Source organism: Solea solea, chromosome 7 (assembly GCF_958295425.1).
Source record: "Solea solea chromosome 7, fSolSol10.1, whole genome shotgun sequence".
Taxonomy (NCBI): Eukaryota; Metazoa; Chordata; class Actinopteri; order Pleuronectiformes; family Soleidae; genus Solea; species Solea solea.
The window spans coordinates 24,910,937-24,938,093 of NC_081140.1; the positions used below are offsets into that span (position 1 = coordinate 24,910,937).

At 39.5% G+C, this 27,157-nt stretch overlaps 1 protein-coding gene across 1 annotated transcript; it reads right to left on the reverse strand.

Annotated features, from left to right (window-relative positions):
• Positions 1 to 2,193: 2,193 nt before the first annotated feature.
• Positions 2,194 to 16,802, reverse strand: rcbtb2 (regulator of chromosome condensation (RCC1) and BTB (POZ) domain containing protein 2). Its single transcript, XM_058634492.1, has 12 exons — positions 16,526 to 16,802; positions 13,756 to 13,890; positions 12,262 to 12,412; positions 10,935 to 11,101; positions 9,960 to 10,118; positions 8,766 to 8,873; positions 8,513 to 8,655; positions 7,994 to 8,184; positions 7,599 to 7,725; positions 5,770 to 5,909; positions 5,528 to 5,658; positions 2,194 to 5,412 (listed from the first exon to the last, which is right to left on the reverse strand). The coding sequence occupies exons 2-12, from the start codon at positions 13,879 to 13,881 to the stop codon at positions 5,272 to 5,274; spliced, it is 1,584 nt and encodes a 527-aa protein (XP_058490475.1). The 5' UTR covers positions 13,882 to 13,890; positions 16,526 to 16,802; the 3' UTR covers positions 2,194 to 5,271.
• Between the last annotated feature and the right edge of the window lie 10,355 nt (positions 16,803 to 27,157).

The window sequence follows — 27,157 nt, forward strand, 5'->3', positions numbered from 1 at the left end:
AGAGCAATGCCAAGGAGGTCTGGAGGGGACTTAAAGCCATGTCGGGGCAGAGCAAGGTCAGGACGAGGGACCCTGATACACCCTAAGTGCAGGACAGAGCGCCTCCGCATGTCATTCATTCCAACTGCAGTACGACTCTACAACAACAGTGTATAAATATTATAACGATGTTTATGTCCCTGTTGTTATCACATTTCATTTTTGGTCTGCCATAACGCCATGTTTACACTCATTGTACATTTTTACCACCGAGAGAAACTGCACCTTATTACATATGTATATTTATATTTATACTTATATTTATATATATATATATATGTAAATAATTTCCTACTTGTATTACTTACTTGTATATTGTTTGTTTGTTTATTATCTATTGTTGAGCTGCTGTAACGCCGTTTTCTCTCCACTGTGAGATAAATAAAGCTATCTTATCTTATCTTATCTTTTCTTAGGATGTAGGTGGAGGCCTAACTACAACAATTAGAGCCAAACTGAAGGTTTTTTCCCCCATCTTTCGAGATTAAAGTCATAGTTATTAATTATCAAGCAAAATACCATATTATGATCAGCTGCAACCTGTGTCAAGACTGCAGAGCATTTCAGGAAGTTACGTTTTGATTTGGGCTTCACAAATGAGGAAATGCTTAATCTTTTGGCACATCACACACCACATTATCATTAGCGACAAGACTTTGAAAAGATTGTGTGTGTGTGAAAAAAGTCTAAGTCTGTTTGGAAGAAAGAATCACACACTTTGTGTAGGAGGAAATGCCTGGTACATGTACATCTGTGTTCTATTGCTATTTAATAATAATTATCACATTTCATTAAATAATGATAAAAAAACTTTTTCTTCGTAATATTACTTTTTTTCTACTCTAGTAGAGACCAAAGTTAGAAATGGATTGACTTTGGTGATGCATATGTATTAAAAATAAATAAATAAATAAATATTACTGTCTCAGTAAACAGGGTTTGAGATTGATCATATCTGCTTTTAACACAGGCATTTCAAAGGCCCTAGTTTGTTAGTTTGGTTATTTTACTGACTCAAAAAATAATTTTGGTCCAAACAAAAAACACTTACATGTATATCTGCACATGAAAAGGACAACAAAATGATTCATTTACAGAGCTACATACAGCTACTGTTAGCAACAGATAGCAGTGTTAGCAGTTGTAGTCTTAGCCATCGTAGCATTAGCTGCTGTAGCTGCTAATGCTACAAAACAAACCCATCAATGAGTTCTGTTCAAGGGTCAAACATTTTCATTCATACAAGGTTTCAGAAATGAGCTAACACTGGGTCTCCTCAGTGGGTTTTTGACATAGTAAAATAAATCTTTCAGTTGTAAAATGATTTGATGTCAGTTTTTGAACTATTGGACAAAACTAGCCATGAGTCACAGGGGTGTCCACTCATATTTGTCACTGTTTTAGCTTCTATTGTCCTCTTTGGACATCATGTGTTACTGGAGAAGACCTGAAAATAGCATTTACTATACAAGATAATGTTAGATACTGTTAACTGATGTTGATAATGTTAGATAATGTTAACTGACACCGTAAAATGACTAATTTTCCTATCGACTTCCTTTTGCAACCTGAAAACTACTCACAGGTGGCTAACTGCTACTTTCGTTCCTCGCTATCAGGTTTCACTTTTCAAACTGAAAGACTAAACCTATTTCTACAGTTTATGTTTTTGAATTTCACACTAAAGCTACATCCACAGTACTGTGGCATTTCCCTGCCCTGACAATAGAAAAAAATCGCTGCTGTCTTGCTGGTCATTGTTTGTCAGCCCCTACATTTTGAAGGTCCATTTTTACTCAAATTTTACGAAAAAGACACAGACAGAGCCTTTTGTCCGTTCTTTACGTTCATTTCATCCCGTCATTGCGTACGTCACAGGAGAGCTTACGATGACGGACGAAACGGAGCAATACCACCAGAAATCATGGAGGCAGTGTAGAGTCAGTAGTCCAATCAATCAGTCAGGAAAACAACGAAGAAGAGTCTCTACTGGCGTTTAAAACATGCAGCATGAGGGTTAGTTCAATTTGAGGGTAGGGACGGAAATAAAACAGCTGTTAGTTAAATGCTAAAAGGGCAGTCTTGTATTATTTTTATATAGTGACATCACAAAACACCAATCACAGCCAATAACACACCAATCACATGTCACAGTTTCATTCATTTTAATACATTTCACCATTAGTGCCACTCTGAGCAGCATACAGCATTAGTCATACAAATTATATTATCAAAACAAATATGTATATAAAAAAATAATAATTAAAATAATTTGCTTGTTAAAGTAAACGTTTACGAATTGAACTGCGTGAACTTGTGACCCTATAATATGACGTACAGGCTACTTTTATCACAGTTGGCATTTTCCACTAAGCTAGTGTTTTTAAATCACGACAAGGGGAAGAAATATAGAGAAACACTTGTTTATGAACAAAGTTTGCCTGCCGACTTTTTGTAAACATAACAAACTGCAGTGACACGTGATTGACGAGCTTCACAGGAGTCAGAGAACAAGTGTAGGTAACTGTTTCCACCTGAACAGAGTGGGTTGAAATCGGAACTCAAGTAAACATGAAGTGGGTTTATAAAACGTAACAGATGTAACAGCACCTGAGGCTACATCCACACTGCTGCTGCGTTTTCATTTAAAAATAGTGTTTTGTGAAACCAAGTCCTTCTTTCACAGCTGATAGTTGAACTCAGTGTAGTGCGTCGTCATTTTCAAACGTCTCCATTTTCAGGGCTTGAAAATGCCAGGGGTCGTGTGGATGTCTGACAAAACTGGAGCAGAATTTATGCATTTTTAAACAAAAACAGATTAGTGTGGATGTAGCCCATCTTCACCACAACAGTGCAAATGTGAATCAGAACAAAGATCAGCATAACTTTGGATGGCACCCTAAAACCCTAACCCAGGTGACCAACTATAAACACAATGGCAAAACTTTACCACTGACAGTACACAAGAAAACAGACATTATCACTGATCGGATAAAAAAAACACAAAACTATAATTGTTCAGAAGTAATAAGTTGCTGTTTGTCGGACAGACAAAGAGCTTGCTTGTTTTTAATTCAATAAATACTTCTATATTCTCTACACTGTTTGAGAATCAAGGCTTCCCTTAAAAGAAAAGCAATTAGGGTCTAGGTTTATTGAAGTGTGGATGTTGGTGAACCAGACAGTCACTCTCACACTAAACCTGGCAGCAGGGACAGAAGGAAAAAACACATTTTTAGCTACAAAATCTGATTAAATCTATGCCTGTTTGAGTCTACGGTATCTTAAGAACATGATTGATATGTGTCCGTGCAGTTGAAGCTGTTTTTCTGGTCGTGAACTGAGGTTTGTAAACCTCTCACTCTCCCGAACCAACGTCTATAGAGAAAATCAGCAATTTTATAACACAGTACACATGAGTTTTTAACCCACTATTGCCTCCATCTGTAACTTCAAATACATTATGTTGTGTTTTCAGTGCATAACGTAATATGTTCAGCTTTGCCTAAGTAACATAAACTAACCAAAGGGGGCAGCAGTTAACCAGGGGCTGCTGTGTCCCGAGGAGCTTAAAAATGCAGATTTTCTCTATGGACTTGGCTAGAAAAGACTGTCTAATGGTGAGATAAAACCGATAAGACAGTCCTAAAATATCGTAGACGTAAACAGGCACATTCTTGTTACTGTGGGTGTGCAAAGGGCAGCTAGTTACTGACTATTACCCCAATCCCACTCACTTAAATGTGAGCGTGTTTAATTGGTGTTCACTCTGCAATGTGAGCAAATTTTACATTCAAGGGAACTCAAATGAAGAGACTAATACTTAGTCATACTTAACTTTTGGCAGCAATGTTAATGTTTTTCATCTGACCTGTTACAACTGTGGACAGAAGTAAAAAAAGATATAAAATAGAAACGATGGTGACAGATTGACTGAGCTACGTTGTCTTGTTTTGTTTGCGGTGCATTTGTGACGTCAAATTTCCCTCACAGTTCACTCAGGATAGTTTTAGTGTGAAAGAGCCGGCTTAAATGTCTGTACTTCATGGAACCACACTTCAAAAGAAACCTACAATATCCCTCTAAAGGGGCAGTGCTCTAAAATGAATGCAGTCAAGCGTGCAGTGCTTTCTGGTTTCGAGATGACACCTGCGGCAGAGCCGCGCGTCTACAGACGGTGCATTTACATGGCGTTCAAGGAAAATTGACTTTGACTAACACGCTGAGATAACGTGGTTGTGAGTCCAGTCACAGTCGTTTAGTTGTACTGTACGTTCTGCTGGATCTAAACTGGCCTAGATATCCTAGATACTGTGCACATGTCCCAAACTTTCCGCTCCAGGGCCTTGACCCGTAAAATTAAAGAGGATGATGCACAAAAGAAGCAAACAACAGCGAGAGAAACGTGGTCTGTGTGTTTTTGGACTGACAAGGAGACAGAATTTCAGCACTGTCATAGAGGTGGGCAAGACATATCGTCCACAACAATGTTGGGATTGTTGTCGTTTTAAAGATACGCAAATTTAAATTATTGAGTATGTAAATGACTTCACAAAAACTGATGAAACACGCACTGAAAGTCCACATGTTCCCTGAATGTGTGCAGCAGAGATCACATGTTTCTACACTGTAGTTCAATTATAATAAGTCTTTGAATTTTCACTTAAAATGCTAAACTTAAAAGAAAATGTTTTCCTGAAACATTACGTCCATTGATATAATCGTTATCATCAAAATCCCAAAAAAAAAACAATACTGAGATTTTTTTTTTGTGCCCATATTGCCCACCTCTACTCTGTCACCCCGAAAACACCTGATACAAAACGGGCTGAAACGGGGGCTATCGCCACCTAGTGCAGAGGAGGCGGCCGCACTTCCGACTCATCGCTCGTGCTGTGCACTGGGACAAAGACGGTGCAGCAATGAAACCGGTTGTTTAAGATACAACCTTGGTTCAACTTAAGTGGGCATGGAAACGTACTGACTGTCAGCTTGTGACTGAGTGGAAGAGTAAATATTTATTAAACCCATCAAGGAACCGGTGTGTTTGTGCGAGGTTAGGGCAGCAACACCGAGGCGTCTTCTCTTAGAGGGTGAAACCTGAAACCAGTCGGCTTCTCCACTGTTTACATCCCAAGTGTCAAGGCTTTGAAGTCGTGACAGGCCTTGTGTTTACTTTGGTCTCGGGTCGACACTCAGGACCTCACACTTGTCACCGCGGGGGCTTTCTAGTCAGTTTTTGAAGGCCCCGTAGCGACTGGCTTTGCTAATGAAGTTCTTGAGCAGGTCGTGGTCCATGTCTGCAAAGGCCTGGGTCTGCGTGACGGCCGTGAGGTGGTTGACGCAAAACTTGAAGCAGAACTCCTCCAGGTCCTAAAAATGAAGAGGGGCCTGTCTGGTCAATGAAGGTGTGCAAGTGACTAGGCTACTGTGAAGGCACCCACCACCAACACGGTGTCTGACTGTGTGTCAGCAGCTACAAGCTTACCCGCGCCTCATACTTGACCGCGGCGGACAGCAGAGTGATGGCGTTCTCCTCGGAGATGCCTCTCTTGATCGTCTCCTGGCACAACCTCTTCAGCCTCGTCTCCCGGTAGAATGTGGCCAAATCTAACAGCCCTACACACACACACACAGACACACACAGACACAAAAACCAGTGTGTTCTCAGACTTCAATCCTTGTGCTGTCAGTGTGTACAGAGACTGTGTGGGTCCTCTAAGGGCTTACCAATAGCGTCCTCTGGTGGCAGGTTAATTGTGTCTGTGTAGAGATACTCCAGAAAAGCTCTGTACACCAGATATGAGAACTGGTGGATTTCTATAGCGTCCTCGTCTGTTTCGTTCAGAAGTGCACGGAAATGTTCACACCTGGAGAAAGAGAGACAGAAAGGAAAAGGGAAGTGACTTTTTCTGCAACATGTTATTCTCAGAGGTTGTTCTGAAAACCTAAAAATGGTTGGTGAAATAAATAAAATACAGAGCATTTGCATAAAACATACTAAACATACTATTTTTCTATGTTCTGTAACGGTTAATACACCAGTATGTAGAAGCTCTTTGACAGAAACCCTAAAATGTCATTATTTTAAAATAGTAAAAGCATATTATTATTATTTCTTCATTAAGATGTCAAATTATACTTATTCACTTACTTTTCTCAACAGAAACATTCGTTTTCTTGCTCCAACACACGTGATTCAAATAAATGGCTCGTTATCAGGCGTCTGCAGTGTTCGCTGATGAGCTGAACATTTGAATCAGGTGTGTTGGAGCAGGGACACATCTAAAACATGCAGGGCAGTGGGTCCCCAGGAACCAGAATTGAGAAACCCTGGTCTAATACATTTGTTAAGCACAGTATATAACAAATAATTATTGTTACAGAGACCATTACAACAGTAATGGTCTCTGTCATCTATTTCTTATGTCTGCACTGGGTGCAAGTAAATTAATTAAATATTAAACACAAGAAACAAATGTTTTAAAAAAAATTCAAATTCAACTTCTGGATGGAAAAAAAATAAAGAGTTTTAGTGACTTTGCAAGATTTATCAAGTTTCTAAATACAAAAATGCTCAATTTGTAATAAATGACTGATAAATAAATAATAATTGGATAATGCAGATGATTAAAAAATGGCAAATAATGTGGGATAATTATCATAAATGTCACTATATACCAATAATATCACCTCATATTGGTTACACTGGTTATTAATCTCAACAAGAATACAGGTACCATTACAAAATATCTCTAATAGTACCCGTCAAAGTGAGTGGAAAAAGTATAATTACATGAACTGTGAAGTCAAGAATCTCCAGCCTCCATTTACATTTACACTTCCTGAGGAAACGTGAAGCTGCTCAGGCAACAACTACGTCCTCATGCATTTCCCATAATATCTGTACCTTAAGGTCGTCGTGCATTTTAAAACACCGATTACCATTTCTTTCTCCCCCTTCAGATTCCCTCACTTCTCATGTCTGCTTGCTCTAAACTCTACCACGCTATCACATGTTCCCCAGGACACGTTGAATAAACAACCGTGTGGTGAATCTCTTTAAAAAAAACTATCATTTTGCATACGATTTTTGCCAAAAGTGTTTTTCCCTTTGCATGTTGGTGTGACGATCACTGGTGTGATGTCTCAGACAGTCTGGCTCCTTCCCGACTGACAGCGCAAAAGAGCAACGGGACAGGAATGCAGATACTTCTGAGTCCAAGTGTGGTTACAACGAGGACAAAAAAACAGGAAACAATATTGTCTGTCTTCGCCTCTCTGTGACATTGACAGGAAAGACAAGGAAGTGGCGCTCGACAGAAGGAAACACAGAAGCTCAGTATGTATGTATGTTTGAGCGTGAGATAGAGCCTGGACCAAAATTCAGAAATGACTGTCGGGCTTCGGGTCAAGTTCGGTCACGTCAATCAAGGTGGTAATCACTTTCATCATCTCAGTGTGGGTTCATCCTCTCTACACATGTTTATTACACTCATAAGTGCTGTGAAGTTTTGGTTATTTGCAAACGCTGGTGCACATTTTTTACTTTTCCGTACCGGATTTTGAGCAGGGCTTTGTGGACGTGGATAAACTTCCCGTCAACCAGGAACTTCAGGTCTGAAATCTCTGGACTATCGAACTCCTTCTTCAAAGACTGAGCCACAGTCAGGTAGTCGTCGCCATCTGACAAAGAAAAAAAATAAAAATAGAAATATTGAATGAATGAATTAGAGCTGCAAGTAACGATTCTTTTCATAATCGTTTAATCTGTTTGTTTTGGTCCAAAACGAACCCAAATTATTCATTTTAAATGTTTTCTTTTGTTACATGGATTAGATTAGATAAGATTAGATTCTACTTTTTTCACATTTCACATTTAAGAAGCTGAAAAACCGGAGAAACCTGTTGAAACACAGTTTCTAAAGTGTTTATTTTGCTAAAGCAGCCTTACCCACTGACAGGAGGTGCCACGTCACTGAAGGTGTGGCGAAACACGCAAACACGTCGTCCGTGCTGCTGAAGTGTGTGACGTGGGGACTGGCCACAGCCTGACCTCGACACTGGCCCCACATCAGAACCTGTCCACTCTGAGTCTTGGCGGCGGACGTGTGGCTGGTGTGAAACGCGGCCACCTCCACCATCCTGGTGACACAGAGAGAATTTAAAAACTTTAAAAAGAGCTGCTGTTATCGTTTTAATATGCAGACTGCGAGTTGAAATGTGTCAAACGTAGAGACAAAGAGGGCACAGCGGGCACCAATTTGTCAAATACGCTGTAAGGAAATCAATCTGTTATCTTTATTTAGGTACAGTTCAACTCCCCGCGCATGCAAATATCTAATCAGCCAATCGGTCGTGATGAAGAAGACCTGTTTATGTTCAAATTGAGCATCAGCTCGAAGCAGAAATGGGATTTAAGTGTCTTTGAACGTAGCATCGATTAACAATCAATGAATCGAACAATACTAACCTCTCTTTGTCTGTGTTTATTTGAGTGGGGGACGCTAGGTTACTCTTGTTTCCTGTTCCTAGCTGCCCATACGAGTTTGCCCCCCAGGCGTAAACAACTCCCTCATCTGTGAGTGCCAGTGTATGAGCATATCCACAGGCAACCTGCGAACACATAGACAGGGGAGCGGTGGGGATTCATCTCGAGTGTTGGGCTGGAATAATTCATCACAAATGACAAACAGCTTCTCCTTCTGGCTTCTCTTGGCTCTCACCTGGACAATGTTGATGCCCTGGAGAGCCGCGAGCCTGCACGGTGTCTGCTGATTCCCATTGTTGCCCAAACCGAGCTGTCCATTGCAGTTGTAGCCCCAACCATAGATCTACAAAAAAAAGGGGACACATTCAGTGAATATAAAAACATAATTAAAGTGTAACTAAACCCCTAAACCACTTAACCAAAAATCTTCAGTGTATCTACTGCCCTCTCTGGTCAAACACTGGCTACTGCATTCAATCATCACCCTCTCGTCCAATCAGTGCGAGGCTCATTGTCCCCAGACTCCTCCCCCTTTTATAAACGCCGGAGGTGTTGCTTCGTCATCTCCGATTGAGAGTCTCGTGTCACTGAACATCTCACACAGGTGCAACAGATGTCAGATTTCACTACCAGACCACGCCCCCTGCACCGCTCCACACTCACCCTCACTCAGCTCTCAGCCCATTTCTTCGCATTTTTCAAAATAGGGTATTGGGCGGAGATAGCCTCAGTAGACGAGGCTTAGTTACCCTTTTTCCGAAAAGATTTTTCAGAGCTTGGTTAATGTTTGACACTTATTTTTCAGGTCTTGATCTCAATTAAAAGCCCAGTGTGTAAGAATTAGTGACCTCTAATGGTGGGATGACAGACTGCAACAAAAGCAGGGAACTACGGTGGCCTTTACATACCAGAAAGGATGCACAAACTATTTTCCTTCTTCTTATTTGTTGCTTTATACATCCGCTTTAAATGTAAATCTCAACTACTGTTGTAAATAAACAATGATGTGACTTGCCAAACATACAGTACTTTTTATTTTGTATTATTTGTTCTTACTCTCGTTTTCTCTTCACTTTCTTTCAGTAGAAGTTCGGGTTTGCCAAGTCCTCAAAACAATGAACTCATTGACTGTTAAGTGTGATGAATACTGTCTTCTGGGTGGAGATAACACAGCTACTTGTCCATGCATGAGGGCATTAAATCTGGAAATAATTATTCTGGGTCTGCCCCTTCCAATTAATCGGCATCGTTCATGAAATGATGAGTCATGTCGCTAATGTACAAACTGCTTGACTCATGAATATCTTATACTCGCGTGTGACGCACATGCTCATCAATCAGCCCACCCTTCAAAAATAGTTAAGGGCCACTGAGTCACGGATTCACGTAATTCGTGTAAAACACTTGCAAGACTGATGTGACCCGTCACCTCTCCATTGTCCAGGACGGCCATGGAGCAGAGCTGACCGCAGGCGACGTTGACCACCACTTTGCTCTGCAGGCAGCTGCTGACACGACGCGGTGTCGGCTGGTTGGCAGTGGACCCCGAGCCCACTTGGCCTGAGTTGTTGTAGCCCCACGCGTACACCTGGACACAGAGATGTAAAGATAAAATAAGCAACATTTAACAACATACAGACTCATTTAGTGTACTAAGACGAGCCAAACTTTTCCAGTTCATAAAACTCTGATCTTCTTTTCTCACATCTTGAGTTGCTGCTTTGTTTCACATCAGGTTTGGTTTTGAAAGTGTTCAAAAATGAACCTTTAAAATGCTCTAAATGCTCCTCTGTGCTCACTCAAATGCCAGGATTTTTCAGTGGGAAGCATCTGCCGGTACTGCATTATTTCACAATAAAAGCCTTGTTGGGAAGAAACACTAGAATGCTTTTACTTTGAAACAGTTACAGGACGTGTTGCATTTAACATTGGAGCTGCGATTCAGGTGATGATGTTTGACACAATCCAAATCTGTACCGAAAACTCGATTTGTTTCACTTGTGTGAAAGAGTAGCTACTTCCTGTTACCGCTACTGTTTTATGACAGTTGTAGTTGCCCGCCGCTGTAAAAACTAAAGAAGAAACCCTATCACCTAACTAAATATAAATCTACTGAATAAAAATACAAGATTATTTCTTCTAAAATCCCCAAAACTGATGCATATTGTTTCAATAAAGAGTGAAAAAAAAACCAAGGCTTTCCAGAGAATTTGGGTGGCAAAAACTGATCATTGTGTGGCATATACAACTTAAAAGTGGAAAAAAAGAGGATCAGTCACTTCAATCAGGAAGTGAACAGAAGCATGGGACTGAGAGAGACCCCTAGAGGCAGAAATGACACACTGACTAACTACTAATAAAGCAGAAAGTAAAGAAAAGGTCACAACTGAGGGACATAAATCACCTCTCCGTCGGTTGTGAGGGCGATGGTGTGGTGGGAGCCACAGGCGACCTCCGTCACTCTCTTGCTGAGCAGGTTGGTGGAAACCAGGGCAGGGGTCAGTCCGTGGTTGGTAGTCCCATTTCCCAGTTGGCTGTAGCCGTTGTGGCCCCAAGCAAACACCTCTCCCTCTGCAAAGCAGCAGCAGACAGAAGTTATGTCCCAGTGTCACGGTGGTTACAATTTTATTAACAAAGAACAAAGAGTGGACCTCTTTGTATATAACTCACAGCACAGGCTGAATAGGACTCCTTGTATAACTGAGAAATGTTGATTAGTTGGCTAACAAATGTATTTGCAGTTAAAGTACCGCAAAAAATGAGTAACATCGATCATCCTGATCAATAATATCAGCTCATTTATTTGCGTCTTCACTCTCTGGCCACTTTATTAGGAACATATTTACTGCTTTTTATGTTTTTACCCTGAGTGCTTTTTTCTATGACTATGTTAAAAAATATATACAAAAGGCTATAAGAATGTGCAATACAGTGTCTTATATCCTTTTTTTCAACACAACCTAAATATATAATATAAACACAACTAAATTGGATTAAATATGTGAAATTTGGAAATATGTCCCAGTTTAAAGATCGAAAAAATTTCTATTTTGTGACTTCTGCACAACTATTGCTACTCAAATTTAAAACAAAACAAAACAGAATTGATATAAAATGAATCATAACACAAAAAAAACATTTTGTGAAGCCTGAAGATGTGACCTATAAAGACACACACCGAGGCCGTCCATATAAGAAGTTTTTTCAAGCTCCAGTGTGCAACTTCTGTCATCAAAACTGTTTAACTGTTTAAGGGGTCGTTCACATGCAGACAAGGTTTCTAAGCAGCAAAAATCCTGGGAGCCGCTGAGATGACCGGCCTCGCCAAATTAATTAACACGTTAAACTAAGAAAAACAATCAAAACAAAGACGGCGGATTATCGGCACAGCAGATTTGCTTCTCGATGCACATGTGTCAAAATAAAAACTGGCTGTGTGTGTGTGTGTGTGTGTCCTCTGATTTAGGAGCTTCATCTAGATGACGGAGGATGACACACAGTTTCTCCACCAAAGAATTACGCATCTATAAGATGCTGCGTGTGAACCGTTTTTAATAAAGGTGTCTGTCTTATACAGCACGTCACAGCAGTGACACACCGCCGCCATTAAAGCAAGACTCTAAACATCTGAATGTGTCACGTCCATTTGTCTGTGATGGTATTCCTCTGCACTCTGACGGTAAATGTTGGCCCTCGGGGGGGACAAATAAAGGATTCCTGAACTGAATTACCTGCAGTAGCGATAACCACATGTGGTCCTGTTCCGTAGCTCAGGGACACAATCTTCTTTCCACACAGGACATCAATCCTGCGCGGCTCAATCGTGCTTTGAAGATCACCCAGCCCTAAACAGCCGCTGCAGTTTGTGCCCAATGCAAAGACCTGGAAAACAGACGCAAACATCGCGGCTCAAATGCTTCCGGGATTGATGAATGATTCATGACATGTGGCTTTCAAGTGTTCGCCGATGTCCTAGAGCCACGGTTTCTCAAACTGTGGTACTGGTACGTGGAGGAAAATCAGAAATACTGTTCTACTGTTTCTATCAGGGTATGTGATCAGAGTGAAGCTGAGGAATTTTGTCTGCGATGAAGCAGAACATTAAACAAATAACAAAGGATTTATAATAATAACTTAAATAATAATAATTAGAGTCACCTTATCTCTCGCTCCATCTTAATCTAATTTCACTATACCAGCGTGTAAAGTATATGTGATGAAGAGGAGGATGATGAGAGAGAAAATGATGTTATTGGGAATAAACCTGCCTCCTGTGAAAAGTCTGTAACTGAACTGTAACTCGGTACTTGAAATGTTGTATCTATTTAGCAGAATAATCTCTGTGCCGGGCACTATGAGCACCGAGCGCCCACACAAATGGAGCTCTTCACCTCATATCTTTAAACATAAACCACATTTTTTTTTTAATTCTAAATGACTGATTTCTCACCTTAAATTATGTAAAAATATAACACGACCCATTCTTAGTGTGAACTCATTTGATGATTTTAATGGAACACATATTTGTTTATATTTGAAAGAGATGCCAGCATGGGTATTGTTTATTTTATAATTAAAATTTGTCAATGGTCACATACGAGGGATATGAGTCACATGGTGTCTATGTCAGCATTAGTAGTAAAGTCAGCTGTTCACTTGGCGGGGGTTTTTAGTGTTTGAATGGAGAGAGGGTGAATGGGGAAGTCCTGCTTTTCGCTGAGTGCTGAGATTGCACACTGAGACTACATGTTTAGACATCGCTGTGTGCTGAATTGTTTGTTTTTTATCTGCAACTAAAAACTACAAAACGCAGCACTTTGGAGCAGTAATTCATTGACGCCTTTACGGTCAGCGCGCCAGGCAAGGTACAGTTTTCCCCTACGCCTCCTCTCTGCAATTAACTTTGTTTTTTGGATAGTCGACCGACAAAAACAACATATTTGAGCAGCAAATGGATGAGACTCGCTCCGCTCTACAACTTTCCAACAGGATATAAATGGAGCTTGCTCGGGCATTAGCCTATATGGCTAAAGATAGCCTCATTCTATCTGCTAATCCCCGTGAGTGGAGGTGCACCTTGAATCAGCCACAGACGGGATGACTGCTGCTACTTCCTACCCCACCTCCAAACGCAAAAATAATCAAACCAGTGTTGTGAAAGCAGATTAAGAAACACATCTTAATGTAAAGAGACAGATTAGGATTGGTCAAAGCCCAAGTGTTACCTCATCGTTGACTGTGACATACAGGGCTTCGTTTGCGGCACTGCCAAAGACACAGGCCTGTCGGATTAACCGTAGCTCCTCGGGAGGAAGAAGTGCAAACACTGGCCACTTCCCCACGTCCAGCATACTACTCGGCTGTGAAGAGAAGAAAAAAACATTGTGGATTTGAGCCACGTAGACCTTTTCATTTGAAAATGTAATGCACAAAAGCTGCATATGTGGATACATATGGGGTCAGTAGAGAGACGACAATCAAATCTGCTAGAAATCGTCTGTATTTATTCAAAAGATTTCTTTTAACATGCACTTATCCACTCACAATTGTGGGTATTCTTTGAGAATAAAACTTGAATCATTTATTGCTGAGTCACAGTCATACTGAGGTTTTTTTTCATGTTAAAAATTATTCCTGCTCCGGGTTATTAAATGTCTGACTGCATACAAATCGGCCGTTCTTTGTATGACGCAGATGAAATCCAACCAAAGGAAGGTCAAAGTGGACTGCGATGAAGAAGAAAAAAAGAAAAAGCAAGGAAAATCATTTTACATTTGGAATGAAACGCGCAGTCCCTCTGTTGCAACAAATGCATAAATTAAAAACCGAGTGCATAAATTATCCACTAGGATTTCTATATCTGAAAAGTGCTCAGGGGCACAGACGGCAACTGGGCAATGATTCCAGTTTTGCAGACGGATTAAACTGTGTGTTGATGGAGATAAACCCACAATCCTGTGTTTACTGACACTCAAGTGAAGTGCTGACGGCTAATACCTAAAGATTAATACAATATATCAAAACTACGTCCTCTTCTTGAATGTACATCAGGATAATCACAGGGTGGAATAATCCAACAACATAAAAGGGATTAAAATGATTTGTGTAGTGTTGGAAGTAACGGTTATTTTCACAAAAGACTGATCTGTTGATTGTTTTCTTGATTAATCGAGTACTTGTTTTGACCACAAAATGTCAGAAATAGTTGAAAAACGTTGATCAGTGTTTCCCAAACCTGGAAATGATGATGTTCTCAAGTGTCTTCTTTTGACCACACACCAAAATTAATCAGTTTTAATGATTTCTTTGATATATGGAGCAAAGAAACCAGAAAATATTCACATTTAAGAAGCTGTTGAACCTCAGAGCTTGAGCTTGATTTTTTTTTAAGATTAGTATTGTGTGCTAAAAATAACACCTTATCTCTTTGTGCCAAGATTCTGACCTCAAACTCATATTAGACTGTAAAATATGTTTATATTAGGCGCTATATGAATATTTCCTATCATGATTATGTTAAACTAAATGATTGCAGTTCACAATATTATCGCAATTGTTGTAAAAACATGCTTTAATACTGTGTTTGTAGGTGCATTTCTGTCCATCTGCATTTTGTTTTGTGAAAGTTTACAAATACATTGGAAATAATGTTACTACTACTATTATTATATTACTTAAGTTACCAAATAATGCTGCAAAATGTTTTACTGTGACTACAAAAAGGAATGACTTCCCCCTTGTACTTCAAATGAATCACTAGGACTGTGTGTTGGTGTAATTTCACTGCATTTTCAAAGTCTAACACGTGAAAGATGTATGATTTAATCTCTATTCAAAACGATCCTGATAATGGAAATCCTGGAGTTTGCATGTTCTCCCTGTGTGTGCGTGTGTTTTTCTCCGGGTTCTCCGGTTTCCACCCACAGTCCAAAGACATGCCGATTTGGGAATAAGGCAAATTGGACAAACTAAATTGACCGTAGGTGTGAGAGTGAATGGTTGTTTGTCTCTGTGTGGCCCTGTGATGGACAGGTGACCTGTCCAGGGTGTGACCCTGCCTATCGCCCTGTGTCAGCTGGAATTGGCACAGTGCCCCAGCGCGACCCTCATGTGGACAACAAAGCGGTATGATTTTTACCACCATGTGCAAAAGTATCACATATCTTCCTTTTTTATCGTAATATAAAAAGTTGTATAACATGTTTAACAATGCAGTCAACACAGCTGTCTTTTATGTTTATGTTTCTGCCAACAGAGATGTCCCTAAATAATATGTGGTGTGTGTCAGTATTCTTTGTGCATTATATGTAACACACAAATTGAAACGGCCCTAGTTTCGCTATTGAATACAATGCATTAAATCAATGAAAGAAAACAGAATCGAAATTAGCAATCTACTTTGAAATAACACATCTAAATATTTGAGATGCTGTAAAATCGTTAATCCTAATGACAAACGATTTTATTTTTTAGATTATTTATCCTTTATTTAACCAGGATAATTACGAGAGAAGTCTGGCCAAGAGAGGAGCAGCAGCAGCAGCACAATTACAGTATAAAACTCATTTATAACACATAATAATTACGTTATTATTATAATAACTAAACACGTTTTATTTTCTGGCATAAATAAAAACCTAATATAATGAAAAGGGGTTACATATTGACGACTTTTAAGGTATGTTTGCACTTCCTTAACTACTTGTAGACGTACAGTATATGAACTATTAACTACTAAACTCAAATAATAATAATAATAGTACTAATAATAAGAATAATAATAATAATAAAAAGAATAGAAATCTACACATGCTGCGTTTAAGGACCCAATGTCTGTCTTCACCAGCTAACACCATTAATACAGCATTATCATTAGCGGTAGCTAAGAACAGTACTACTAACATCAATAACATCAATTATAAAGATAACTTGTGTGAAATGAATGAGTGTTGCTGCTTTGAGTTTGTTGTGTCAAACTATTTTGACATCGCTTACCTTTCTTCTTCTTCTTCTGCTGCTGCTGCTGCTGTTGTTGATGTTGCTATTTTTTAGCTAATGTTTGGTCCGCGGGCGTCGTTTTGTCACCGACAGCGACGCCGAAGAACCGTCAGCAAACATAATCGAGAGGCCGAATACATCAATACATGTCGATAATCGGATTAATTATAAAGTCAAATCTGTCACTGTTGACGTTGTTGTTGTCGTTTAGCTTTAATCTCTTACAACAGCGACAGGAAAGAAACACACATACACACTTCCTGTTATTTCGACGGTGCGTTCAATGACAGTCGGAGATTTGATATGTATCTATCTGTGGTATCATGGACCTGTGATGACCTTTGATATTATAGACAGAGTTATGCTAGAACAGACTAGAATGACTAGAATAAACGGTGCCAGATACTGGAGAGTATCTATGTATCTAGATTTTTTCCCTCACAAGACAAAAGCAAACACCCACTTGATTTAGAATAATTTGACAATTGTGTGCTTAAAAGGTAAAAAACAAAATTCAAATGACAAAAAACACATTTTTACAATTTTAACACACTGTAAAGGTTTTAAGGACCTGCAGCCGATGTGCCACAAACCCAAGAGGTCCACGGACCCCCACTTGAGAACCACCACATTATACTGGCAGTATTAGAAGATGTAGTAGCATATGAATTTTTTTTTTTACCAGAGGTGCATGAAAACAGCTGATATTTAAATTAAGTGTCAGTTACAAGATGGTGGCAGAGCTTGTCACATGTCACTAGTTAGAAATGTGTTCAGTTTTAAAGAAGCATCTTTTTCACTTCTTAATAATGTCCAGTAGGTGGAGCAGTGAAGAGTCACATGGACTTGTACTTATTACCAGGATGTTTGTGACTTAAAAATGATACAGAAGTTGCATGTTAGAAAAAGCACATTATATGTGTCCTATTATAAAACAATATACAATAATGTAAACTATACACAAACACATATCAACTTTGTTTTAATGATTCCTGCGATATTAGAGCTATGAAAAAAAAAACATCCATACTGACATGTCTGACATATAACAAGTTTTTAAGGGTGAACTTTATTCATACAGCACATTTAAAAACAAGTGAAAACACCAAATAAAGTCAAACATAGCAATGGAGACAAGTGATACATAAAACGAGAGAAGGAAAAATGAGATCCATGAAAATAAGAATAATTCAATAAGAAAAAAATAGATAAAAGCTCAACTTGTATAAAAGCCACACATATATATATATATATATATTCATTTATTTATTTATTTAGTAAAAGGGAGACAGACCTTAAGTAAAAATTATTGGTTAATCTTAAAAATATAAAAGAGGGAAGAATTAATGAAGTTTACAATTGGGGTACAATGTAAAATAATACAAAATAATTAACTAGATAATGTATATTATTAAGTTTATTAATTGGCTTGTGTTGCTTTGTAAATCTATTAAACGTAGTAAGAAGAGATAAAAGTTCCCAGTGAAGATGAAATGATGCAGTTCAGTTCAACCGGAAATTTTCATTATCATGCCACCTTCAGGACTATTTATAGTGTTAATCGGAAAGTTTGTGGTTAAGTTAATAGAAAAAATTGTTCTCTTACCTCATCACCACAGAGTAGCCTACACATATCTGTGGGTGAAGTGACCACAGACACGTCAACCTGACCTTCTTCCTCAAAACCATGAGAGTGTGTGATGACAAATGACATTTTCATATATGAACATGACACACAAGGAAAACGGTATATCTTCATTGGAAATAATTAAAAATGAATTTTCAAATTTCAACTGGTCTCATTTAAATCTTAATCAGATTACCACATAAAATCCTACTTCAATGCAGAAGATTTTGACATATTATACATAAAGATTATTTCTATACTATTAAGTAAGTGGTTGAGTAAATTAATAGTAAAATGTATTTTTTTTTTAATTTAAAATTCACTCCTCGAACTTTATTATTGTCAAAATATTTGTTATGTAGTTTGTATTTTATATGAGAGGAGCCAGGGGAAAAGAATCAGCCTGTGAAAGTTGGATAAATGAGGTGGAAGTAAGATTGTTATAACCTATGTGTGCCTATGTTATATTTGTTGTTTATCAATACAAATGTTTGTGTTTGAATATGAAAAATCAACATATAGAATCCACACGTTGTGTCAAGTGATGATGAGTGTGATTGTGTCTCCTCACAGTACCAATGAGGCCATTTTATTGACTTCTGGTCCAATATTTTCAGAGCTAGTTTGGTTATATTCTTTATTTTTGTTGTTTTTGTTTGTATATGAAACTAAAGTCAACACAAAGGAGTCAGTGTAGGAGCCAGAGCCAGTTGAAGTAGTTAACTGTTGGCCTTTCCTCAAGGAAAGGAACGTGGCTTTGTGGCCTTTCTGATGTTATTTTGTTATTTAGATAAAGGCTACCCTGGACACTTTGATATCTTTGACGGCTATGATAGATAAAGGAATTGGAAGATATGTACTGAAAAATATCAAGCAGTTGGATTGATGTGTCCGTTTGATAAGCTGTACTAAGTTTTGGTGTAGCCTTCGTAATTGATGACAACAGTACCTACGAGTCAAGCCAATTGAAACCTGCTTACAGCTAACGACTATTCAGTGGCTTTGGAATTAAGTGTACTTTTGCCACTATAGTCAGTCTGAGAAAAGTGGATAAATAAGGAGGTACGACTGTTTCTCACTAAACTATCTTGGAATGTGGGATTCAGTCCTTATGATCTGCTGCCGTGCGCATGCGCACGGAGCCCCGTAAGCGATGGCGAAATTCCTGCCTTGTATTCGCGGAGCAGGGTCTTGATGGAAAGTTATCTCGATAATATTGACACCCAGTGCAGCACTGTCGGGCTTTGCGTCGTCGCTGTGCCGCGTAGACAGTTTCTTCTCGTCTGAGGTGCGGTTAACAGAGGCGATCGTCGTGCAGAGTGCGGGGAAAGCACATCCTCATCTTGCTAATAACTGTTAGCTGGGTAGCATTAGGTAACTAACGCGCTAGCATGTCACTTTTTTTTGCCGTGTCCTGTGTTTATCCAGGTAGCTAAGCTAAGCTGGTTCTCTGCGTCAGGGTTTGCAGACGGAAGCTGGTCGACCGGAGCTCGCTGACGTGAAACGTTTGTGGGGGTAAAAGCCGCAGAGGAACCATCACAGTCCGGACTGTTGCTGCTGCTGCTGCTGTGTCTGAGTGAGTAACGTTAATGCTAATGCTAACCACTTACTTGTATTTACTGTGACTGCCGAGGGAACCGGAAATAACAGTAAATGTTTATTACTGAGCTGACATGACTGCTATTTCACTGCAGTTGGAGAACAACAGTAGCCATGACACGCACACCTACACCTGTAGCTGCTTGAGTAAACACTTACTAGCTTGCCTTAAAGCTAGGGACACAATACACAACTTTCACAGTCGTTACCGATTTTGAAAAGACTCTGAGAATGCACCAACCGACTTTTTTTTTTTTTAATGACAACTGAAAGACTGGAGATCAAAGACTACATGATTTGTCAAACCAACTCTCGCGAGAGTGACCATATATACGAGAGCGACTGTTAAGGGGAAAAGCCGCTGCCCACAAGAGGTTAATAGCATATTTCCAACAAGTGGAGCGCTTCACTACATATTTTTTTGCGTTTCCATTAGGAAGTGTACCAAAAATAACCGTCCCCAATGTTCTGTTTTTTGGTACCCTTCCCCTGGGGTACCAGAGTAATGGGTGGAGCTAGAAACCACAAGTCAGCTGATTGGATGAGAGGAAAGCATCACTCCCATGTGACCAGTGTTTCTTCAATGCCCGCAGTCTATTCTCAGACATCAAAGTTTGACGTCTTGTTGAGACTAACAGCCACAAGCTGAGTGTTCGATGTCGGCGCCGGTTCATGTCTCGCAGACAGGGCCATTGGGCACAGTGCACACCCCGCCTACCAAGTAAAGATGCTGTTCTCAGTCGAACTGCTAGCTTGAACAAGAGCTTTACCGTGCCAAGCTGTCGCGAGTTGACCGGAAAATGGGTGTCGCATACTTTTGTTTTAGAAACTTGTACATGCTAAGTTGATTCCGTCTTTTCACCCTTGACTTCATCCACGTTTTTCCACATTGCGCACACAACAGCTACGAGATAGTCTGCCTCAATGTCTATTTATATTCTGGAGTCATGTTAAATCACGTGAGGTTCTGTGAGATCCCAAATCCCCGGAATATCCTCCCTGGAATCGTATGATTAAACGCCAAGTGTGTGGTCCTGCGTCTTGACTAGATCATCTAGTCTTTGCGTTCTTAGGTTTGAAACATTGAAAATCGGTTACAAAGATTCGTTGACATGTTGCTACGCTGTTTGTGTGTGCAAAATACATATGTTTTGAAAGGTATTGATAACAACAGCTAGCCTGAGACATGTTTGCGTCCATGGCTTTTTTATTTTTTTACAATTTCTTTGAGTGGAACGCAGTGAACTTGGGATTGGCGTCACTCTAAGTTCCAACTTCCAATGTAAATGGAACGCAGCATGAGCTACCATGTTTCTTCAGGGTCTGGAACAGACAAACCGACAAACCAGCCAGAGTGTGAGTTTCATGTTTTGAAGCAGAAGTTAACTATACAACTGAAGAAGAATGACATCCTTCCTGTTATATAAAGGCCACCGTAGAAAGAAGTGACAATAGAGGAGTTTCAAGTCTTCCACACTCAGCCTTTTTACATCAAGCAGGTCAACAAACGGTACACAGACAACTGATCCACATACTGAGAAATAGCATAGTAGTAATAGTAATAGTAGAAATAATGGACATAACATTTCTGAGAAATCAGGAAATGCACACACATGAACCAAAAAATAAATTAAAAAAGAAATTATTAGAAGATTGGAGAATGTTTACTCGAGAGAGTAACTGTTCACCAGTTCAGTGACCCCTGAATGAAACTCTAACTTCTTCCTGTTTGTTTTACATACAGGCTTTCTTAAGATCATTGCTGATGGCACCAGCTGAAACTCATCTCCGAGTACATGAGTAACATCATTAATAATCACTTATACTGGCTCCTGGATAAAGTAAATGGTTAAAAAGCTTTGAGGTAAATAACAATAACACATTGTTAATACTTTACATAAGTAGTCAAAGTATTTCATTATATCTCAATTTGTCATCAAATCAGAACCCAGTTTATTTTTCCTTGTGGGATTTGACATACAGAGGATTTGCAAATGACAAACACATTGACAAACAATGAGGTTAGAAAGGTTGAGGACAAATGCAAACTAAAGCAAATAAAAATGAAATGCAATGGTCAAAAAGGCTTAGCATTATCAAATGTCACAATTTATTTGTTTTGTACAACAATCGAGATAAAATAAGTCTAGTAATTGAACATTTATCTGACCGAAATGTCCACCTCATAATGCTTTCGTCTAATTTATTGCAAGTGTTGACCGTTGACTGTGTTTCTCACCACTAAGGGTTTTTTCCCCACTTTTCACCAAAACTGCAACTGAGAAACAGCTGCTGCTGTCACAGCCATAGTCAAATATGATGTAAAATCAGGGCAGCAGCAGATGCTGCCACAATGTACAAGTCATGATTGTTGTGCTGTAATTGGAGAGGATGGACACAGGCTTTACTGTAATGCAGCCAGAAAGAGGGTTTAACGCCATTCACCAGGTAACACGAGTCAGCTGACATTTTCCACTGTTGTTTTTTAAATAGGAGATTGTGGTGATTTATAATTATTTATCATCAACATCTTTTAGTCCCATATTTTCCAGGAGGAAGCGAAGGAACAAAGAGGAAGAAGTACCAACATTATAGAACTAGAGATGTAACGATATGAACATTTCATATCACGGTTATCGTGACCAAAATTATCACGGTTATCAATATTATCACGGTATTGTTAGATGTGTTCAAAATGTTCCAAAAGTACTGAACACACACACACTGAAATCTTTTAACCAAGTTTTATTTTAAAAAAGATATTTTATATTATATGATTATTATTATTATTATTATCATTATTATTATTATTATTATTATTATTATTATTATTATTAATAATAATTATCATCTGACTGACTGACACAGACACACACACAGGTCCTCACTCTGTGTCGGATAATAATTAAGTAGCAGCGGTCGTACACAGCATAAAAATTAAATAAAAAAACACAGAAACAAACACATTTTGGTCTGCTACGGTACCTGTCGTCTGCACACTACTCGCTTTCGCGAGACAAACCATGACGTTTCCCACTATTCCGAAATCCCGTTTTTGTTGACTTACCCGCTGAAAAGTTGTGTGTGGTGGTCACGGAGATGGCTCATCATATTGGAAGTGGCTTCGCGCCGCGAAGTTCGCGGAGTTTTTTTTTTGCATTTTCTGCACAAGGATTGATTGTCTTCAATTATTTTACTCTCAACATCCTTTAAAAATACAAAATATGCCCAGATTTCTGATCTTACGGGGGGTAATCTCTGGAGCGCAGGTGGCTTCAGCCGTGTTGTCGCTGGACAGACAGTGCAAACTGCGCATGCGCGCCCGCTTGAGCGAGTGCCGTTCAGGTGCTGCTGCTTCTCCAGGAAATGAGCAGTATCACTGTGAGTTTTTCGGTAATCAGTTGCGGTAATCAATCACGGTTTTAACGATAATTAAAATTTGAAACGGTATGATAACCGTCGGGAATTTTACCGCGGTTTATCGTCATACCGGTAATCGTTACATCCCTATATAGAACACATGAAACCTCCACAGGCAAAACCTAAGCATTTAGCAACTTTAATCTACAAAGACCTATACACTTTGAAAATGAATAACATCTTTAGTTTTTATTGTCCTGTGTGAGATAATTACTCTACTTTGGGTTTTCCAGAGTGTGTTAAAGGTGGGTGTGCCACCTTTGTGTGCCAGAGCAAATGGAAAATAGAGAAGCACATCTACCCACCCTGTATGACTTCTTCTGCCACTGATCCTTTTTGGAGTTTTTGTGTGTTTGTTCTTAGCAAAGAGATTTAAACATTTACATAAGGTTATTTAAATTAAACAGAGGGGAACATGCTGAGAGACTGTACTGTAGTTGTTGACACAGAGGACTAACATGCACAGTTACACTAGGTTAATATCATGTCACCGCTCTGCTGTGGCAGTTGTTCCTCTTTCCAGTTCATTGACCGTCACATTGTAGACCGACTTGTGTTGTTTAAGCTCAAAGAGGGGAGGGGCTAATGCTAACAGATAAGCCAGATCACTGTCTGGTGTAGTGGCGCATGTGCAAGATTGTAATTAGGTTCAAGGACACATGTTGCATTTGCCTCATTGTGTTCATGTTCATTTTTTTGACAGGCCACTTTGTTTGGGACACTTCTACAAGTTTGTTCACATGTGGTTACTATTTATAGTGTCCCTGTGCCGTTTGAGTCTCAACAGACGCCGTGATTTCTCCGGATTCTCGTACGTTTTGACTTGACATGAGCCTTAATATATATAATCCCTCTTTGTTTATCTACATTTGTGGCTTGCTTGAGTTTAGCAGCTCTAAATACACCACCATTGTCAGCTGTGGTCAGTGTATTTGAGCTATGTTAAGGTTGTGTTTACGCCGTGTGAGGAGATCACTGTAATTGTTGACCGTGCAGCAGTTTTAGTTTGTATCACCTTTTTAAGAGCACAGTCTTTACGTATATTTATTGATTTATTCTTGCTTCAGACTAGTCTCTTTTGAGTATATTGTAGCTCATGGCAGGTTGTTGTTGGATTTTATGATTTACAAATCAGTTAGTATTCTGGCAAAATGTGCATTGATGCGTATGATGCTGTCCATGTGAAAAGTCTATTGCGATGTCAGAATCAGCGCTATGTGATACACAATTATCAGACCACTGATTCTAACATCTTTGACCAATTACAATCAAGTGTTGAACCATTTATTTGTTATATGGAGCCAATAAACTGGAAAAGGTTCACATTTAACAACCTGAAAAATATGAATTATTATTGAATCATTGTCCTAATGTTGTTGCCATTGGATATGAAAAAGTGTCATGGAGCCATCCCTGGTAAACAACAACATAGACAGTTTATATCCTTTAAAAGAATCGACTTCCGCTTCCATCTGTGATCAGGTCTTTTTCAGTTTGGCTGAAACAGCTGATTTAACGTGGCTGCTTATCGCTGCCACCAGGAAATATCGTTCAGGGCGAGCTTGTGGGCGGCTGTGCCACAAAATGAGTGGAAAAGCAATAGTGTTTAGAGATTAATTAGGATGTGCATCAAATTCCCACTCAGTGTGATTCAGCTTGTCATGAAGGCCTTTACTGGAAACTACTCTACTGAGAGGCTATTTGCTTTGTGCTTCTCATTCTTTAAATACTAGGAGGCAGAAATTGAAACAGCCAAACTAAGACCATAGTTTTATCAAATGAGGGGGGAAAAAAAATCAAGAGGTTCTACCAGTAATGTAAAGCAACCTAATAAAATAAAAATACGAAGACATCATTGAACTCCCTATCGCTCTCCTGCATTTAATATTAACAAATATATTTCCAGCATGTAAAGTAAACTTATTTGTGTAGCGCTCAATAGGCTACTACCAGCATGTATTGTGTGGAATATCCATATCCAGACACCCTTTTATTTATCCATCATTCTACATCATAAAATTGGCATAAAAAGGCAGCTGCTAATAAGCGATTAAATGAGTGCACAGGTTGTAAGGAAATATAATCCAGGCAAATATGAAAACTAATACTAGGTAATAGTCTGCGTTATTGTGTTGTTGGTGTGCGTTTACAGCATTAATTTGTTGTCTTAATGCCTGTGTTCTTCTTTTTAACTATTAATAACTTTGTCGGACGAAAGGATTTTGTAGAAGAGGTAAACATGCCACATCAGATTATTAAAATGGAGGTTTATTAGTGATAATGAGGAAAGTCAAGTTGACTGTGGTGTAGTTGATGACATTAACAACTAATACAGGGAAACAAACTGCCTCGACTACAAAACAAAGTAGGTTACAGGTGCGAGAACAGGGACAACAGGACTCAAACAAAGAATCCCACACACTCACTTCATTTACATGACATTAGAAAAAGTTAATTATCGTTATTTCGCTGACTAACACACGCTTGTAATGCGATTTGGAGTCTTAACTCATTGGCTGTCATTGACTGCTATAGACGTCAGTTCGGCCACTGCTCTGAAAATGGCTTGCATACATATACCGTATGTATACATTCAGTTAGACTTTGACGTTTTTCAAACCCGCTGAAACCCGGAAAACCAGTACACGGGAGGAGACAACGGTGACAAAAACATGGGAAAATTTAGGCCAGTATGTTTTTTTTGGACTGACAAGGAGATCAATTTTATGCTCTCATCTTAAAGGATTATTAATTAATTTTAATTAAGCCTCTGATAAGTGCTTAACATGCTAACTCTCTGCCAGCCAAACCAGAACCTGCCTCATTCCAACAAGTTTAAAGGGAGTGTTTCGTCACTGATGCTGGAATGGAATGGTGAGGCCCTGGGTCAGACTGCACCCGGAAATAAATCTGTACCATACTGAACCAAACCCAACCGCTCCACTCGATGGGAATACGGCTCGAGCACAGTGGAGGCAGACACACTTCAGTAAATGAATAAGATTGATGAATTGATTCCCCTCTAGTACTTATACACTGGGACAGTTGACCAATTGAACGATGTCGTCGAGCTACAGCCGTAGTTTTCATATCCTAATGATGTCCTGGTGTTTCTGCTTTTCCATGAGCGGTGTTTTTTTTTTCGTACCTGCTCTGGCAAAGATCCAAGCGAGCTGAGCGATACTAAATGTGGCGTTGACAGACTGTCGGCCACTGATTGGTCAGAGAGTGTCATCACTGGAAGAGTCATGAGCATGACGGACAACACAAGAATCAAACCAAACAATGCCGCACTCTAGATTAGTTGAAAAGATTTTTAAAAAAGAGCCGCATCACAACCCCTGAACAAATGTAATTAATTAACTCAGTCTAATGATTCAGTACACTGAAAATACCTGCTTTACAAGTTACTAGTTTGTACTTCATGCAGCTGCGCTATGATGACCACGCCTACGTTGAGGAGGTGCTATGAAGTAATTAACCAAATCGCGTAGTCGAGCCGTGCCGTGCTGGAACTGTATAGTGGTGTTTAGTGGAGGAAATATAATATCTGCAAATATCTGGGTATGCCCAATGGATTTGTCATCCCTGCACTGCTTTATTGACTACTGTGTCTCTGTTGCAGGAGTACCTCTTCAGTAGTGTGAATGAGGGAGACATGGCAGACCACACCCCACCTCTGGAGTCCGGCCAGCTTCTCAGCCCTGATCTCCCAATCTTGGCGTCTCCACCACCCCCAGCCATGGTCAACGGGGACGGCCCCCAACAGGTACACTTCAGCCCTCTCTGCACTCATGTCTCTCTGCTTTTCGTCACACATGCTGCATCAAATCGGTTCTGGCCAAATGGACTTTGGCAAATTGATTGCATAATTACTGTTGAGGGGCTTCTGGGTTATTTTGCTTGGTGTGGACATGAGGTGTGCAGTTGTTAAACGTGTTGTGTTTGTCTCCGTGTAGTAATGAAGTATTGATACATTTCTA

Coding starts and splice junctions, on each gene's coding strand:
- rcbtb2 (XM_058634492.1), bottom strand. CDS start 13,881: ATGCTGGACGTGGGGAAGTGGCCAGTGTTTGCACTTCTTCCTCCCGAG. Junction 10,119..10,934: donor CCCTCACAACCGACGGAGAG/GTGATTTATGTC, acceptor CTCTGTGTCCAG/GTGTACGCGTGGGGCTACAA. Junction 5,413..5,527: donor CGGTCAAGTATGAGGCGCGG/GTAAGCTTGTAG, acceptor CTTCATTTTTAG/GACCTGGAGGAGTTCTGCTT.